The sequence below is a fragment of the Crinia signifera genome, chromosome 1 (genome assembly GCF_055691185.1).
Source record: "Crinia signifera chromosome 1, ASM5569118v1, whole genome shotgun sequence".
Lineage (NCBI taxonomy): Eukaryota > Metazoa > Chordata > Amphibia > Anura > Myobatrachidae > Crinia > Crinia signifera.
The window spans coordinates 81,765,039-81,780,717 of record NC_139217.1 but is presented as its reverse complement, the minus strand read 5'-3'; the positions used below and the strand labels follow the sequence as shown (position 1 = coordinate 81,780,717).

At 40.3% G+C, this 15,679-nt stretch overlaps 1 protein-coding gene across 1 annotated transcript in view; it reads right to left on the bottom strand.

The window, feature by feature from the left end:
* Window positions 1-640: 640 nt before the first annotated feature.
* CHIC2 (cysteine rich hydrophobic domain 2) overlaps window positions 641-15,679 on the bottom strand; it is a 39,859-nt gene continuing 24,820 nt past the window's right edge. Inside the window, exons 4-6 of the mRNA XM_083168377.1 lie at window positions 4,139-4,195; window positions 3,915-3,974; window positions 641-2,078 (exon numbers count right to left, since the gene is read on the bottom strand). Of these exons, the coding sequence (XP_083024503.1) occupies window positions 2,028-2,078; window positions 3,915-3,974; window positions 4,139-4,195 (168 nt within the window). The 3' untranslated portion in view covers window positions 641-2,027. The remainder of the gene's footprint in view (window positions 2,079-3,914; window positions 3,975-4,138; window positions 4,196-15,679) is intronic.

Sequence of the window (15,679 nt, the reverse complement as noted above, 5' to 3'; positions counted from 1 at the left end):
GATTTTGATGGTGAGACCAAAGCCAGGTACCTCAACTAGTATGCAACCGTTTTGCCAGGTGGTGGATGGCCGGGACTTCCGAAAGATGGTCCAAGTCCAATAGCACAGGTCAGGGTTGCACCAACGCGTTTTGCTGTAAAGCTGCTAGTTTTACAGCAAGACACATTGGTACAACCCTGACCTAGCAGCTTTACAGCAAAACGCGTGGTGCAACCCTGACCTAGCAGCTTTTTTACCACGTTATTAAATATACTTTAATTGATTCACTCATTTAGATACAGATTTTTACAGCACTGCTATTCTTGTTCTTTTTTTCAGCATGGGGAAGATAACCTGGGCCTAGCAACAAGTCAGCAGGGTGACCTCTGGCTTGCTCAGGCGACAGCGGTATAATGAATGCGGGCAACCAATGATATTTTGTTTTAATGGCTTAGGGTGGGAAGGGCCTTGAGCAAAATTTATGCACTACTGATAATGAAAGGGTTAATAGTAGAATTACTTTTTTGAAAGAAAAAAAAGCAACAATCCAATAAACACATTAAAAAAAGTGAAAAGAAATAAAAAAGCAAGGAAAAAAAAAAAAAAAAAAAAAAAAAAACAGTTTGACATCCATAATGGACAGAACTTAAGACTCCATGGCTGATTATAAGGAGCAATGTATTTACCATAAAAAGGAATATTGATTTTATAGTAGTAATAAACATTATATTCTTTATATAGTTTCAAACAGAGCATCTGTATTTAAAATGCTACATATCATAAACCACAGTTTTAGAACTGGTGATGTTAAGACAACACCAAGGTAAAATAAAAAAAAAAATAATGGAAATCTGAAAATCTTCGATTTAAAAAAAAAAAAAAAACTAAATAATTAAAATAACTAAGATTGTGTATTGATTTTACTGTGCAACAATGAGCAGGTCTCTCTGTATTGACTTGTTTTTTAATGACGTTTGTGTCTACGGACAAGCTGCGTAAACCAATATAGGCAAAGTAATATCTAGAACATGTATAAGTCAAGTATCTTAGAAGTAGTCAACTAGAGGGGGAACATGGTAAGAATTAAGAAATGATATTAATGGTGATACGATATTCCAACCGCAGGTCAACATATTAGTAATGGAAGAGGGAGGAGGAGTCTGGAATACAGAATAAGGACAAGAGTGTAATGGTAGCACATCTATATGGTCCTGAGTTCCAGCAAATCGCAGCATACACATTTTCCAAGTATTTCCAACATCCATAATGAACATATCAGCTAAAACATTTTTCAAGACATCCTATACAGATCCAGCTGACAGGATGATCATTTCGGGCAGACATGAATTCCTAATGGTGCATTGACATCTTGGTTCCCAAAGTGGAACATGATAATAATGATGAGAAAAAAAAATAATAAGACAAAAAAGCACCTTTCAAATCAAAGTTCTTCAGGTGTCAAGTCACCCGAAGTATATCTGTACCATAGCACATAGGCTAAAGAGGGTCCTCCCTGATTACTCACAAGGAGAGAAAATTGCAAATCATTAATACCATCAGAGTCGTGATCAATGTTTCGACCCGGATGGGTCTTTGTCGAAACAGACCAAGGAAGCATATCTGTCCAGTAGGTAGTACTGCTTGCATACTGAACTGATTTGTTTCCCTGGTCTGTCTTAAAAAAGACCCTTTGGTGTTGAACCATCGCCTATTTGTTATGGTACTGGAGGATTACACATTCATACACACATAAAACAGGCAGGCTTTCTAGAATAAATAATGAACCATGTAAATGAACTTGAACTACGGTAAAACTGTATATGGAGCTATCATACTTGTGAACACAAAGGAAAGAAACATGAAATACATTCCTTATAACACAGGAAAAACCACAAGATTTAGTAGAACCATTGTTATGTCACCACTGGGAAAGCACCAAGCAAGGCACCATTGTAAATACAGGGTACTGGAATAAGTCCATATGAACATTTAAAAAAAAAAAAAAAGTGAGGGGACGACATTTGGGGGGAAGAAAATCACAGACACAGTTAATCCGGTCGAAAAATCGGTGTCTTTGGTAAAAATTCTATCAAGATGACCTGTTTAAAAAAAAAAAAAAAAAATACATTAATCAGCTTTCTGTCCCATCAATCATATCACCAATACAAATGTGACATTTATTGCCTAGTTAGAAACTCTCACAAAGCCTTAGAACAAACCAGACTAAGGAAAAAAGCAGCAAAAAGGGTCAAATCAAACAAACACAAAGTATACCCTTTAGAGTTCCCAGTCCATCAGATGATGCTACCCAGTGGGTGTTTCGGAGCAATAAACAACAACACCCACAAGCAATGAAAAGAAGCATACAAACATATGGTTGAAAGGTCACGAAATCTGTTAAAGTAAGCATCAGCTAATTATTAACTGCCAAACTAAGTGATAGAGTTCAGAATGTTTGTATCACCGAACAATAGGCCAATTCCTTTGATGGCACCTTTACAATTAAAGTATGCCTTACCGCTAATCATGGTCTTTTAAGAACTAATTAATGACCAAGTCTCCAGGGTCTATTGTGCAAGTACTTATGAATATTGATTCTCTTTACAGAGGTTTAAGTGCAACAAGGAAAAGTACAGTAACTTCTACATTAATACACAGGTTAAGCCCGAGTACAGTTTAATACTGGATTTGAAAATCTTGTTCAATATATGTAATAGAAAAGAGCAAGAAGGCAAAAATGTCCCATAATTGACACTGTAGAATTTTGGAAGTATGCTTTCCATAAAAGTTTAAAACAGGCTCCACTTTTTGTGCAGGGGGGGGGGGGCGGGGTAATTATTAAGTAAAAGTTTACAAAAAACTGTGGCGGACTTGGTTTGTTCCATTCAGGATTACTATATTTTGTGATTTAGTGTGGAGTATAAAATATGTTTTCTCTACCTAAAAAATAAGCCTAGTTTTATTTTAGGTCCATGTTTTTTTTTTTTTTTTTTTTAAATAAAAACTTCCTTGTGTAAAGTTTTTACGAAAATGTATATATTAAAACAGATATCTTATACGTAACAATGGAATGGTCCAATAATGTTTACAATCGCATTGTAACTACTGGGGTGCTTTTCAAGGGAAACCTGATGCGATACATCAGAGGTGTTAAAAAGCAATGTGCGGCTGATGATCCGATTTCGAGAGATCATGATCTTGAGGATATGATCCACACAGGAACACGCATTGGATCCAATCACCTCCGATATAAATCAGCCCAATCCATCGGAATCAGATCAGATCTTTTCTAGGCTGCAATATAATACTATGAGCTACACTGTAGGAGTTATTTTGAAGCTGGAAAAGCACGCATTACACCGGAACCATAATTTATGAGCAAATCCTCTAAACGGATATTCAGATTTTTACAAAAATGTGAGCTTTAACTATATAGGGGTTAAATTAACCAATTTATAAAAAAATCCAAGCCAAGTCCATAAAGATAGAAGATTGTACAGTATTTAATTTCCTAATTTCAAATAGATTTAGATTTATGTATGAATTATACAATAAAAGTGCACTTGAATGTGGCCATTAAGTAAAATGCTAATTAAGATTCAAACTTGCCATGCACTCAAAGACGTGCTTATTTTTCATACACAATTGCAAATTTCACACCGCATCAATGCCGCCTGGGCTATTTTATTTCGGCAATTAATTTATTATTTTTTTTATTCACAGCACAGTCAAACACTTGTCTCCGAGCGCTCCATAACTTTATAAATCAGCCTTACACAAGAGTCTATGCATTCGTGAACCGGAGAAAATCCTTCCACTCGGGTGATTAAGCTCTTGACACCTTTACTGATTAATAATCGGGGAAAAGAATAAGATCAGAGGCAAAATAAATGATCATTTAATAGAGAGACTCACAAAACAGCCCTTTAACTTACATATTCCATCATGTTATTGGTTTCACATTTCCTTTTGCTCAGTCTCCAGTGCAAGCACAGCTGGAAGAGAAGGATGGCAAAAGAAGAAAAATGAGCTCTATTTTACTGTGGCGCACACATTCGCCCATTTATCCACCTTTCATATTTTTTGCCGAACAAAAGCATCTGTTTCCATACTGTGCAATTCAAGTTTCAACACTGAAGCTGCTCCCCGTGGTACTCACCTTGTGGTATAACCTATTGTTTTCCCATTCCAATAACTTCTCAATCGATCTTCGTGTCTGCAAGACAAATGGGGAGAATTTTACCCTTGAGTAGATCCAGAGAGGAGAGGGGAAAAAAACCCCAAACAAACAAAACAAAACAAAAAAATCTTTGCAGCTGTTTTTTTTATTGTATGAGAAAGCTGCAACTATAGGACAGTGACCGAATACAGGGTGGTCTGTAATATTATCAAAGGGTTGCTGTTAAATAGTAACTGAAACAGCAATAAAAAGTACCCACAGGGAATGCTACAGGATCTACTCAAAACAATTTAAGATTATCTTCATATAAAAGAAATGTGCGCCTAATTGTTTACAGATTGGCCACTTGGAGTAATGACAATAACTACAACAATTAACCTACAATTCGCAATTAAATTGTGTGCCACAATTGAAAAAGAAACCTTAAATCTGAAGAAAAGGATTTGTTTTCACTACTGAAATTCAGTGCCCAGAAACAAATATCTTTTTTTTTCCACTGAAAATCAGGGTCACAACTGAGTTTTGGGACAAACCTATGTCAGAACCCTTTCACAATGTATTGGTGACCTGGGTTATTTGTGAGAAGGCACCCTTCGCACTTCAGAGGTGCAGTCATTGATACCTCAACGCACTGAGACTGGCCTCTCCCTATGCTTTTTACCGGGTCCCAGGTCATCAGTTTACACTGCCCTGTTACCCGTGTCCTTCCTGACTTCCTGCTCGCTATCTGGGTTGGATTCCCAGGTGTGGACCTGTGTTTTTTTTTTTACATTTTCCTACTGAACTGCAACCCTGGTTTACTCAACGATAACCCGGGTTATTGCAGCAGTTGAAAAGGGGCGTAATATACTCCTGGCACTTGTTAAATGTTAAAAGACCCATTTCAATTGATGCGGTTGTTCCTAGATGTGACCAAATGGCTACTGCATTTTACACCTCTGGCTACTAGCATATCGTAGTTTTGATGCAGTCATTTAAGGTCATCAAACAAAAAAAAAGCTAGGAGAAAAGGGAAGGATGGCTAAGGCCACACCAGCTATATTACAAGGCACTAATGTGTAAGAATGGCTAGGCAATCTGTTATCCCCAGTCTCCTTTGGGACAAACTACTTGTACATCTCAATGTTAGACATTAACGCAATAGACAGAATACAGTGTAACCAAGCCATTTCCTATAGCAAAAGAAAATTGAACAGTAAAATAAAAACACATTGCAACAGTCTCAAGTAAACATACAAGAACTTTAAACACTATAAAAAAAAAACTTCAATACTTTGATTTTATTTATAACTTCTTGAGCAAAAGCATCTGTATTGTTGCTGGTTTCCCCTGAGGGGTGGGGGTTATATAGCAAAACAGTAATTTATTAAGCCCCATACACACTAGGCTATCCTGGGCCCCTACGGAGATTGCCGGCATCGGAGGGTCGGGGGGTGTGTGTGCGCGCCTCCTGACATGCTGCACTACGGAGGGGGATCATAAACGACAAGCACTTTGAACTACTTCAAGCATACACACTAGAAGATAATGTAAAAGATATTTTTCAGAACAGGCTTTCTGAAAGATCTTTCACTTTATCTTCTAGTGTGTATAGGGCTATAGGAAACTAGATTACTACATTAATTTCAGTTTGAAAAAGCGCATGATTAAGAAGCCCTTACTAAAGAGGCCTTCATAGAATAGTCATAATAATCATCGTAATCACAGGACCATCTGGGCTGCGACTGCTGTCGAAATGGGGGGATAGCTGCAGATACTGGAAATATCAGATGCAGTTCACTCCTTCACTTATATCCTGAGAATGCTTAACATTTGTGGGTAGCCCCCACAAGCCTAGATATCACCCAAATATTCTCAATAAATTGTCCCATCAGTAATATCATTAGGTTTTTTGAGAGATGTTCGTATAGAGCTGAAAATGATGAGTTTCCCTTAATCTAAACATAAATTCCCTTTAAGAAACAACTAAATGCAGCTGTTCGTAACATATCCACAACCCCCTACCATAACCTGGATCAGTGACTAAAAACTGGTAATACAGAAACATCAACTCAAAACAAAGCAAAAGGGAGCCAAATTATGTTCTGATTAAGCGTGCAGGGTAATAACATGGCTGGCTGTGACTGCATCAATTGGTTAATTACATCTTTGTTGCCTAGAAACCTAAAATCACTGAGTGTTAAGCTGGGTATAGAATACAGTGATGTTGGGCCGATTTGCCACGTCACAAAGACCAATCTCACACATTGCTCAGTGTGTACGGGAGCCGGTTGACTAACCCGAAATTCCAACTATTCAACTGGCCGACAGTCATGATCCTGACCGACTGGGGCTATTCGGTACTTGTGTATTATCACGGCGCCCACTACGGCATATGCGTAGTGGGCTATTCAGGGTAGTGAATGATAAAAATAAAAAAAATTGCATGCCATTATTGTATGGCATGCGATGAGATATCGGTTCTGATTGGACCTATAATAATGGCATTTAATGTGCTATACCATTAAATGACATATAATGTAATTTATTTAGGCCCCCCCACATGATTCCGAAGCGTGGCGAGCGCAGCTAGCCCCGCGAGGGGCGGCGGAACGCGTCCGCCTGACCTTTTCATACCCCTACTATCCACGTCGGCGTGGAGTTGATTTTATATAGTGTGTCCAGCGCAGCGAGCCACCAAGCCCGAAGCGTGGCGAGCCCCGCGAGAGGACGCATAATACATGTAACATAATACGCATCCCCCCGCGGGGCGCGCTACGCTCGCCACACTATATAGAATCAACTCCACGCTGACGTGGATAGTGGGGGTATAAAAAGGTCGGACGCATCCTGCTGCGCTCGCCAGGCTTCGGGATTACGTCGATACTGGGGGGCGTAAATAAATGACATTATATGTCATTTAATGGTTTAGTACATTAAATGCCATTATAACGGTTAAGATCGCATCACATGCCATACAATAATGGCATGCGATGCGATTTCACTACGTTTGCGTACGTAGTAAAATCAGGTGCCGTGATAATACACAAGTACCGGCTATTCTCCAACTTGGGGGTTCACAACAGCAATAGAGTGAGAATAGAACTTGTGCGAGCGAAGCGAGCCACCAGGCCCGCAGCATGACGAGCACAGCGAGCCCGCAAGGTGCTTTTTTGCGCTCTCCCGTCTGAATACCGGCGTCCGGGATTCCAATGTCTTTATACTGGTCATCGGGATCCTAATCCTTGGCAAGTTATACAGAGTCCAGGTGATTGCGCACTAAGCAATGAGGTCACATATTATTGGCAGCTCAGTGGACCTCCTAATAATTATCGCCACCCCCCAAAAAAAATTGAATTCACCCCATAGATTTTTTATTGACAAAACTTCCAAGAGAACAAAATATTTTCTGTCCATTGTCTAGACACAAGTAGCGTGTGAAACAAATGCAAAGAACACCTACCTATTTTGTAATAATGATGTCCTTAAATTTATTGACCTTTAGAATTTATCCCTTTGAGTGCCAAGGGGATTTGTCAACAAACGTGGGAAAATTGCCAAACCTTTTTATTAACCCTTTGAGTGCCAACGTTGCTGTGAGATCCTCTAAATACTCGTCAAAAACGGCAGTGCCGCACACAGCGACTAACTTGGGGTGCAATATTTAATTAAACTTCAATGAATTGACTTGGCTTAATTTGTATTTATTTATACTAAAAGAACAGTCGCTGTGAGCGACACTTGCATTTTTAGCAAATATGTTGGGGGATCGCCAACAGCAACGTTGGCACGCAAAGGGTTAAACACAAAAGCAATGGTAACCCATTAGCAAACCACAGATATTCTGAATGTCAATACATTTTCACGAATGTTCTCGTTAAAGTTTTAAGCTCTTCAGGTTCAGGTTAAAAAACTTATGGGCATATGAAATAAAGAGCGAGGGGAAAGTCTTCTGATGCACTGCAAGGTACTTGTATGTGCTGGCGCATAACAGGAGTCTTAGACCAGGCAGAATCAATCATGATGCCAGGTGTAAAAAAAAGACGGAGACAGCTGCAGGTGCAAAGTGACAGCTCAGTGCACCGCTAATCAAATAACTGAGTGCAGCTGCAGTCTGGGATGAGAAACTAACGCCCATCCTGCACCGCACTGACTGCAGCTCTGCTAACAAACAAACCTCATGATAAGCCACATTAACATTTCTAACACAAGTACCGCTTGCAAAATCACCAAGTTCATTTTACATATTCTGCAACCGGACATTAATATGCAATTACGTCTGTCAAATAATTACCATTGACTTAAAATCTGCATAATTACCAATTATAGTTAAATTGATATGAATACCAAGGCGATTCCTGGGCTCTTGGGCGAAATGTTCCTCGAGTGGGAACCTAAGAGTTTACTTTGGACTCGAGAGTCACCGTTATAAATTTATTACATTCATTATCTCAGCATTTTTTTGTAAAGTGAAGCCGTGCCCCAAGATGACAAAGATCAGTAGACCCAGGCTTGTTTTTTTGTAAAGTAGTCTTTTTAGAGACGGTTCCCCTTTTAAATGAGAATGGGGCTGCAGTTATGGTCACACTTTGTGTTAATTTAGTTGCCAGTCAGCTTCAAATCAAAAGAAAATAAGGCTGTGGAGTGTAATTAACATTCAGTTCAGTCGTTTTGTCCCTTGTCTAGCCCCCGAGCTTTGTTCCCATTGCCATCTGAATGCTGAAGGCTGTAGGGAAATCGATTTGATTCTAATCGCACCATGAAAAGAACATGATCTAACTGCTTTCAGCCCTCCGTAAATCTGTACTGGGTCTTTATCACAATGCAACTTCCAATTTAGAAAGCACTGAATGTCTCGTCAATGACTTTGTAAAAGGGGGAAAGGAAGAAGAAGAAAAAAAAAAAAAAAGGGGTGGGACTGAGGAAAAAAAAAAGAAATAGAAAGAACAAGGAGACGACATAAAAATTCCAATAGTTGTTTAAGCATTACAGTTCATCTGCATCACAGCAAACCTGAAAGGGGCTGACCCTTTACACTGCCTCACAAGTCTATGGAGTTGTAGCATTGACAAGCTTATATTGACAGAAGCTCATTGACTCTGAAAGGCTACTCTATCAATGGTATAAAGCAGCAATAGGTTATATGCAGAGCAGGCATCTGCCTGCCCACCCGCTGCTAAATCAATGGCAAGGGATTTATGAAGAAAGACTGAATGTGAATGCTATGTTCGCACTACCTGTATATAGTATAGCAAGGACATGTTTACACTGCACACTAAATTAGAACATGGAGTTTAATGATTTCACATAACCAAAGAAATGCCTTGGGGACACTTACATACACTCAATGCCTCGCTCACTTTTGATGGATGGCAATGGGGATCTAACTGGTACCATTATAAAGGTTTACGGTCATTATCAAAATCCTACTTGAGCCTGTAGTTTCCTTTCAATTACATAAATTAAAAGCATGTAATATATGCCAACATCAATTATATTAATAGATGGTCATATACACATACTGCAAATTAATTATAAAGATTGCACTGAATTCACAGTGCTGGAGAGATGACCAACTATCCTTTACTGCACACAATACAAGAAACGATGACTTCATAATTCTAAGCTGGGACCTCGAGATCAGTCTGCGGTGCACATCATTACGCATTTCATTTTTCTCAGCTGTGACGGGTGAAAGTAAAAGGGCTCCTGCACGTGCAGCCCAATTAATCTCTGCCGCACTTTACTGGTTCCCATCGAAGGGCAGGTGACAGCACACAAAACCAAAATGGGACACTCAATTGGAGAGTAATATTTTTAAACTCACAACAATGGCACGTTAATAGACACACGCACAATGGTGAAACTTTCTTGTCCCACACAACTGGTTTACTTTGAATCACTTCTGAATGGATGACAGTTGAAAATGAAATCAAGCAAAAATCTCTTGAACCTATATGCTCTTATAATCAAGCAAAACACAATATGATGTAATTAACATGATGAAATAGAAAAAAAAAATGTCATCTATTGATGCTGCCAAAAATGCTTAATTTGATGTGTGACACTTGTATATGTACATATGGTGTATCCTAGTCGCACGGCTATGCATCCCAAGACACATTTTCATCAAAAAAGAACACCCACACGCTAGCAGAGTCTGGGTTGATGCCAAAAAAAAAGGAACTGGGTATATAAATATTTATCTGTTTGGATGGGGAAAAAAAAGCTGGTAGTGTATGGGAACACATAACAGTCAACCATTTGCTCCCAAATGGAACACGGACAAATAATTGTTCAGACAAATTTGTTAAATTAGATGAATGCAACCAATTTGTCTCAATTATCTGTGTTGGTTTTCCGGTTTTGGAGCAAGTAGTTGATTTTCATTTGCTCCCATATATTACCAGACCACAAGACAGATAATACTGCAAATGCATATGCAGTTTATCTCTGCAGCTCAACTATCACAGATGTTCATGAAATCTGGTAGGATTAAATTGTAGCTTTCATGTTATAAAAGACTAACTACTCCTCACCTCTATGAGAAGTACCACCACTGATCATTAGAGGCCACTCGACAGACCAAATGACTCCTTTGTAATGCTGGGCACACATCAGACCAACTTTCCTCCATCCATCTAGTTGCTTGGATGGAATACAAATATGATTAATACCTACAGGTAAATCCTTTTCACGGAGTTCATATGGGATACTGAGGTCTCAATATATTGGGAATAGAGGTCATCCGACAGGAGACGGGCACATAAATTTCTTCAACCAGGGTATGCTGGCTCCTCCCCTCTACTTCCCCTCGCTAGCCAGTTAAGAAACTGTGCCGCCTAAAGGAAGGATGAATGTATGTGAGGTAGGATTAACGTTAACAAGTAATGTGGTGAGATTCGCACCAGCACACCACAACAACATACTTAACTAAATTTAGTTAACCCCGTTATTGTAACATTATAACATAAAGAGTCAAATTATACTCACCGATAATTCCTTTTTCTTCCTAGAGATCCCATGGCAGCCATAACACTGGGATGTTTCCCTTCCCCCATAGATTAGACAGGAGTTTTTTCTCTAGGACCGCCCACCTTGGGTATAACAGCGTCCTCCTCCTTCACCTCAGTGTCTTTTGAAAGTCTCCATACTCCTGGAGAAAAAAACACAGTAATAACACGGGAGGGCAATAAGTGGCTGCCATGGGATCTCTAGGAAGAAAAAGGAATTATCGGTGAGTATAATTCGACTCTTTCTTCTACGATCCCCATGGCAGCCATAACACTGGGACATACCCAAGTAAAAACTCACGGGAGGGATAGCTGCATGAAATATTTAATATGGCGAAGCCAGTCAAACGGATATAGCTCCTTGCAAAACATGGTTCCCAAAGTGGGCAGTAGATACATTAAGTGCGTAATGGTTAGAGAAAGTATGGACTGAGGACCAGGTAGCAGCCCTACAGATCTCTGTAATAGATGCCTTCGCCTTATTCGCCCATGATGTGGAGACTGCCCGAGTGGAATGTGCCTGGACGATAGGGGGCGCCACTTTGTTTTCACTTTTGTAGGCAAATAGGATAACCTCTCTTATCCATCTTGAAATAGTTTGCTTAACTGGTGCTCCTCCTTTCTTTATTCCTTCTGGAATTACAAATAGATGCTTGGTGGATCTAAAAGTCTTGGTTCTTTCCAGGTATATAGACATGTCTCTCACCAGATCTAATTTGTGCCACATTTCCTCCTCTTCATTCTGAGGCATTGGGTAAAACTCGGGAAGCGTTATCTCTTGATTGAGGTGAAATCTTGAGATAAACTTAGGTAGGAATTGTGGGTGTGTTCTAGGAACCACTCTATCAGGAAACACAGTCAGATAGGATTCCTCAATCCACAGCGCCTGCAGCTCACTCAACCTCCTAGCTGAGGTGACTGCTACGATAAAGACCACTTTCCAGGTAAGTAGTTTGAGCGGAATGTCTATAAGTGGTTCAAATGGATGTTTGGTTAATACTGTAAGCAATAGGTTTAAATCCCACGGGGCCACAATCGACTTGATCGGAGGCCTAATTCTCTTCATGGCCCTGCTGAACCTCTTTACCATCGTCTTTTCAGCTAATGGTCTATCCAGTAGAACACTTAAGGCCGAAATTTGTGCTTTGATGGTGGCTGTTGCTAAACCTAATACTAATAGTACTTCCCCAGTGGAAATCTTGGAATATTTACCTGAGAACTGACCCCATTCGATGAATTTTATCCATGTCCTGTAATACACTAATGAGGAGACGTCTTTTCTGGCCTTCAGCATCATATCAGTGACCTGTGATGAGAGATTATACTTCTTTAATATTTGCCGCTCAAGCTCCACGCCCTTAGACATAATGTCACGGGTTCTGAGTGTAGCACTGGACCTTGCTTCAGCAGATCCGGTCTGTTGGGCGACTCCCATGGTTTCTGTACAGATAGTCTTAGGGCATTCGAGAACCAACCCCTCCGTGGCCAATATGGTAGGATTGCCACCAGGTCTACTTTGTCCTCTTGTATCTTCTTCATCACCTTGTTTATCAAGGGAAAAGGTGGAAATATGTACCCTAGTTTGAACTGCCATTTGATTGTAAAGGCATCCAATGTCTCTGCTTGGGCATGATAGTATTTTGAGCAGAATGTCCTCACCTTTCTGTTGGAGTGAGTAGCCATCAGGTCTACCTCCGGAACTCCGAACCTCTGTATTATCTCTCTGAATACATCTTCGTTCAGTTCCCATTCTCCTGGATCCAGCAGCTTTCGACTCAGGAAATCTGCAATTATATTTCTTCTGCCCGGTATGTACACTGCCAAGATTGAGAGAAGATATTTCTCCGCCCATGTCATAATATCCTCTGACATTCTCATCAGCTTCTTGCTCCTGGTGCCTCCTTGATGATTTAGGTGTGAGACCGTCACGTTGTCTGACATAATTCTGACATGATTCCCCTCTGTGTAATTCTTCAGTTGTCTTATTGCTTCCCAGACCGCTTGAAGTTCTCTTACATTTGAGGAATTCATTGCTTCTTCCAGGGACCATACTCCTTGTACTGATGCATTCGTCATGTGTGCACCCCAACCAGTTAGGCTGGCATCTGTGGTTAATACCACATAACTCGGACTCTCCAGACTGGATTTCTTCTCCTCCAGGTCTCTTGTCCACCATAATATGGATCTTCTTATTGGGTCTTTTAGCACTATTAGATGATGGTCCCTGCATCTTCTTCGGATCAGAGGTAACAGGTACCATTGTAGTTTCCTCATATTTGCCTGGGCCCATGGTATAACTTTTATGCAGGACGTCATCATGCCCAACAATTGTACTGCCATAATCATGTCACCTTCTTTGAATATAGGACTGTCTATCATTTCTTGAATTCTCAAACATCTCTCTGGCGAAAGAGCAATGTTGAAGTTTACAGTGTCTATTAGGACGCCCAGGAACTGAATATTTTGGCTTGGTGAAAGATGACTCTTGGCTTTGTTTATGACCCAGCCGTGCCTCTGTAGAGTTGACAATGTTCGATCTATGCTTTGTAGAACTTCTTCCTCCGAATCTCCAGCAATTAACAGATCGTCCAGATATGGCCATATCAGGACCCCTAGTTTTCTCAATTCTGCAATCAGGGTGACCAGGACCTTTGAATACCCTTGGAGATCTTCTTAGCCCAAAGGGTAGGCATGTGAACTGGAAGTGCCTGTTTGACACCGAGAACCTGAGGAATCTTCTGTGATAGGTGTTTACTGGAATGTGATAATAAGCGTCCTTTAGGTCTATTGAAGCTAAAAACGCCCCCTTCTTTATTCCAGCCACTATAGATGTCAGACTCTCCATCCTGAACTTAATCTTCTTTATGTTCTTGTTCAGATCTCTCAGATCCAGGATTGTCCTGTATTCCCCATTGGTTTTCTTCACCAGAAATAAGTTTGAGTAAAACCCCCTTCTGTGATGTCGCCTGGGAATCTCTTCTATAGCGTTTATTTCTAGCAGTTGTTCTATCTTTAGTGACAACTCTCTTCTTTCTTCCATCAATCTTGGTGTTCTGGATCTTAAAAACCGATCTGGTCTCGGATATCTTGCAAATTCTATTGAATAACCCTTCTGTATTATATTCAGGATCCATCTGTCCCCAATCATCTTTCTCCAGACCTCTGGGAAATTCAATAGTCTTGCACCTATCTTGATTCATTGTTGATAGTCATAGTCTTCCACCTGTCAGACTGAAATTTTCCCCGAAATGGTTGCCGAAAGGACTGACGGGATAGGTTTGTATTCCCTCTTCTATAATATGGTCTTCTGGGCCTGTAACTTCTCGCCTCTTTAAAAGATGGTTTAGGTCAGGCATTTCCAACCACGGTCCTCAAGGCACACCAACAGTGCAGGTTTTAGTGATATCCAGGCTTCAGCACAGATAGTTTAATCAGAATCCCTCAGATACTAATTAAGTCACCTGTGCTCAAGCCTGGATATCTACAAAACCTGCACTGTTGGTGTGCCTTGAGGACCGTGGTTGGGAATGCCTGGTTTAGGTGTTCCTGGGTAAGGAAAACGATTTATTCAGTCCTGTGGGAGCCGGACAGATTTACCTCCTGACAGTTTCTGGATCATGGCGTCAAGTTTAGACCCGAATAAATAATTTCCTTCAAAGGGTAACGCTGTTTAATTTATTTTTAGAATTTGCGTCGGCACTCCATGGCTTTAGCCACAACGCCCTCCTTGCTGTCACACCAGCTGCCATGGATTTTGACGCAAACGACACAGAATCAAGAGATGCTTCACATAAATAGTCAATGGATTTCTGCATTATTTCTAAGCTGCGTAATATGTATGACTTAGATATTTTGTCTTCTACATCAGTATGTAGGTTGGCTGCCCAGAGTCTAAGGGCACAGGATACAGATGCAATCGCCACCGATGATTTGAGCGCTCCTGAAGAAGCAGTATGCACCTCTCGTAGAGAGGTTTCTACCTTCTTGTGTATAGAATCCTTGAAGGCTGCTGCGTCTTCTACAGGTATTGTTGATCTCGACGTGAGTTCTGCAACCGCTGCATCTACCTTTGGAATTTTACACCATCCAATAAATTATTCATCCTTGTACGGATACATCTTCTCCACTCTGTTACTAAGGGTGAGCTTCTTGTTCACATTTGTCCACTCCTTATTAGCAATCATTTCTCTTACTACTTTGTTAACTGGGAAGGTCCTTCCCTTTCTGGATCTGTCTTCGAATAGAGGATCCTTTTCAACGGAAGTACCTGGGGCTTCCTGGTAGTTTATCGCCTTATATATGTTCTTTAGTACATTTTCCACAATATCAAGATTGAAGGTTCTGTCATCCTCAATTTCACCCGATTCATCCGTGGAATCCTTTATTGGATCATCCATTCCTGATGAACCATCATCCTGACTCAACCCAGCTTGTGATCTGGATCTTTTTGCTGTTTGTGACTGTACAAATTCATCTTTAGATACGAAATTCTGCTTCATCCATGACATAAGTTCTTTTAATATCTCAG